The following is a 3,482-nucleotide window of genomic DNA, read 5'->3' as shown; positions in this document are numbered from 1 at the left end:
CAGGTGAACCAATGGGTCGTGGAACAAAGGTTATCTTGCACCTGAAAGAAGACCAAACTGAGTATTTGGAGGAAAGGAGAGTAAAGGAGATTGTGAAGAAGCATTCTCAGTTTATTGGCTATCCCATTACTCTGTTTGTAAGTTAACTACAGGGTGAATTTCTATGTAATTGATATAACTGAGGATGTTCTTAGAGTTCTGTAAACCTGGTGTGTTCTAGACTGATAAGCCTGTTTGGAAAGGTGGTGTCTGTGTACTTTAAAGAAAAACTATTAAGAAACTACTGATGAGAGGCTTCTTGGTTGTGCACATACATTTCTGTGATCTGTCCTAGTTGTATAAATTTATAATGAAGTGATTTGCCTTTTTAAGGTGGAGAAGGAACGAGATAAGGAAGTCAGTGATGATGAGGCTGAAGAAAAGGAAGAGAAAGAGGAAGAGAAAGAAAAAGAGGAAAAGGAGTCTGATGACAAACCTGAAATAGAAGATGTTGGTTCTGATGAAGAAGAAGAAGAGAAGAAGGATGGTGACAAGAAGAAAAAGAAGAAAATAAAGGAAAAGTACATTGATCAAGAAGAACTAAACAAAACAAAGCCAATTTGGACCAGAAATCCTGATGACATTACTAATGAAGAATATGGAGAGTTCTACAAGAGCTTAACCAACGATTGGGAAGAACATTTGGCAGTAAAGGTGAGTGACTTAAAGCAGGTTTTCAGGTTGACTTGTTTAAAAACCTTTATACCCACTCACCTATAGAAAAACTTTTTAGTGTAACTTAGCCCAGTAGAGAAAAAGTCAATTCATTTTGTCCATGGCATTAAAAGATTGTTTCATTTTTATTGCAGCATTTTTCTGTTGAAGGGCAATTAGAATTCCGGGCCCTTCTTTTTGTCCCAAGACGCGCTCCTTTTGATCTGTTTGAAAACAGAAAGAAAAAGAACAACATCAAGTTGTATGTTCGCAGAGTTTTTATCATGGATAACTGTGAGGAATTAATCCCTGAGTATCTGAGTAAGTAGGAATGGGAAGAATACGCACTGTTGACAGACAAGAAAATCCCATTACTTGGGGGGTCTGTATTGGTGGGGGACTGGGGATGTAACCTAGTGGGGGGGGTTGCCTAACTTGTTTGAGGCTCTGGACTCAGTCCCCTTGAAAAAGCCAAAAAAAAAAAAATTCCTTAGTCTTCAGAATGATTAAATCGGTGTCTTTGTTCTTCCCTAGATTTCATCCGAGGGGTAGTGGATTCTGAGGACCTCCCTCTAAATATTTCCCGTGAAATGCTGCAACAAAGCAAAATTCTGAAAGTTATCAGAAAGAATTTGGTCAAGAAATGCTTAGAACTATTTACTGAACTAGCAGAAGATAAAGAGAACTACAAAAAGTTTTATGAGCAGTTCTCAAAAAATATAAAGGTTGGTGTTACATTTTCTTGTTACTGGCAAGAAAAGTAGCTTGATTGGGGGGGGGGTTCCTCACACTTAGGCCCAGTTGCTTCTGCCTCCCAAGTGTTGGGATTAAAGGCTAGTTCCTTTATAAATGGGGCTTTCCTGTGCTTCAGCTTGGAATTCATGAAGACTCTCAGAATCGGAAGAAGCTTTCAGAGCTGTTGCGGTACTACACATCTGCTTCTGGGGATGAGATGGTTTCTCTGAAGGACTACTGCACCAGAATGAAGGAAAACCAGAAGCACATCTATTTTATCACAGGTAATGGTCAAGTAAATAGGTGTTTTCTCTACCTGTTGGGCAGCACTTAGGCAAGCAATAATGTCCAGTCTTGTTATGCTTAAACCTGTACCTAAGGAAAAGCTGGATACATGAAACGTTTCTAAAAGTAACTTAACTATATATTGTCTCAGGTGAAACCAAGGACCAGGTTGCTAACTCAGCCTTTGTGGAACGTCTCCGAAAGCATGGCTTAGAAGTAATTTATATGATTGAACCCATTGATGAGTATTGTGTGCAACAGCTGAAGGAATTTGAGGGCAAGACCTTGGTGTCTGTTACCAAAGAAGGACTGGAACTTCCAGAAGATGAAGAGGAAAAGAAGAAACAGGAAGAGAAAAAGACAAAATTTGAGAACCTCTGCAAAATTATGAAAGATATTTTGGAGAAGAAGGTTGAAAAGGTATGTAAATGGTTACACATCACTGGTAAGTCAGTTTGGTCCTTTTAGTTTTGGTTAAATCACTGCTAATGCTTACAGTTTCGAATAATCATTTCTGGTAAATTACTCTATGGCCTAAGTCATAACTTAGTTTTTGTTGTGTTTAATTTTAGGTGGTTGTGTCAAACCGATTGGTGACATCCCCGTGCTGTATTGTCACAAGCACGTATGGGTGGACAGCAAACATGGAGAGAATCATGAAAGCTCAAGCCCTCAGAGACAACTCAACAATGGGTTACATGGCAGCAAAGAAACATCTGGAGATAAATCCTGATCACTCCATTATTGAAACCTTAAGACAAAAGGCAGAGGCTGACAAGAATGACAAATCTGTGAAGGATCTGGTCATCTTGCTGTATGAAACTGCACTCCTGTCTTCTGGCTTCAGTCTGGAAGATCCCCAGACCCATGCTAACAGGATCTACAGAATGATCAAGCTTGGTCTAGGTAAGTTGCTGGCTACATGTATGTTAACATAGGGGAAAGAAACCTGTTGTAACACCATGGTGACTCTCCTTTTTTCCTAGTGCTGGGGTCGGGGTGTAAAGGGACAGATAGGCGAATCTCTTGAGTTTTAGGCCAGTGTGGTCTACTGGCCAGAGTTCCAGGAAAGCCAAAGCTATATATACTAACCTTGGCTTTAAAAAAAAAGAATGGAAAGTTTACTTTTGTAGCTATTGAGATAATTGGATTATTGCTGTTATGGGAGCCTCAGCTAAAGGGTTTAATTAAATGAAATGAAACCTTTGTGTTTGAGATTTAGCTTGGACTTGCCTCAAATTTGCTGTATAGCTGAGGATGGTTTTGGGCTGATTCTTCCTCTACTTCCCAGTGCTGGGATTTATAGGCACATACTTGGCTTGCCCCATATGAATAAAGTTTCCTTTCAGGGGATTGGATGGGGCGTTAATGTCTAAAGCAAGTCTCAGCCTCCCTTAGCTGGCATTAACTGTAACATTTCCAAAACAAGGTATTGATGAGGATGATCCTACTGTGGATGATACCAGTGCTGCTGTAACTGAAGAAATGCCTCCCCTGGAAGGAGATGACGACACATCACGCATGGAAGAAGTAGACTAAGCTTCACCAGAACTATGTGTTTGCTCACCTTCGTTCCTTCTGATGATATATTTTCCATGGTTTTTGTTTATTTTTGTTAACATTTAAAACATCTGTGTGGCATGAAAACTAAGGGGAAGATAAAATTTCTACATGTGATACTGTGATACTATAGGTTTAACTCAAGAGGTTGATAGAACGTTTGTTGTAAGACGTAATGTAACCTACTGTTAATGTTAACTTTGTGGTCT

At 39.5% G+C, this 3,482-nt stretch overlaps 1 protein-coding gene across 1 annotated transcript in view; it reads left to right on the top strand.

The window, feature by feature from the left end:
- Hsp90aa1 (heat shock protein 90 alpha family class A member 1) overlaps positions 1–3,476 on the top strand; it is a 5,383-nt gene extending 1,907 nt beyond the window's left edge. The window contains exons 3-10 of the mRNA XM_021201525.2: positions 4–137; positions 373–693; positions 849–1,014; positions 1,228–1,418; positions 1,565–1,712; positions 1,865–2,133; positions 2,286–2,619; positions 3,143–3,476. Of these exons, the coding sequence (XP_021057184.2) occupies positions 4–137; positions 373–693; positions 849–1,014; positions 1,228–1,418; positions 1,565–1,712; positions 1,865–2,133; positions 2,286–2,619; positions 3,143–3,252 (1,673 nt within the window). The 3' untranslated portion in view covers positions 3,253–3,476. The remainder of the gene's footprint in view (positions 1–3; positions 138–372; positions 694–848; positions 1,015–1,227; positions 1,419–1,564; positions 1,713–1,864; positions 2,134–2,285; positions 2,620–3,142) is intronic.
- Positions 3,477–3,482: the final 6 nt, after the last annotated feature.

This window comes from Mus pahari, chromosome 7, assembly GCF_900095145.1.
Source record: "Mus pahari chromosome 7, PAHARI_EIJ_v1.1, whole genome shotgun sequence".
Lineage (NCBI taxonomy): Eukaryota > Metazoa > Chordata > Mammalia > Rodentia > Muridae > Mus > Mus pahari.
Note: the sequence above shows the minus strand (reverse complement) of the source record. Positions and strands in the feature narration are given on the sequence as shown.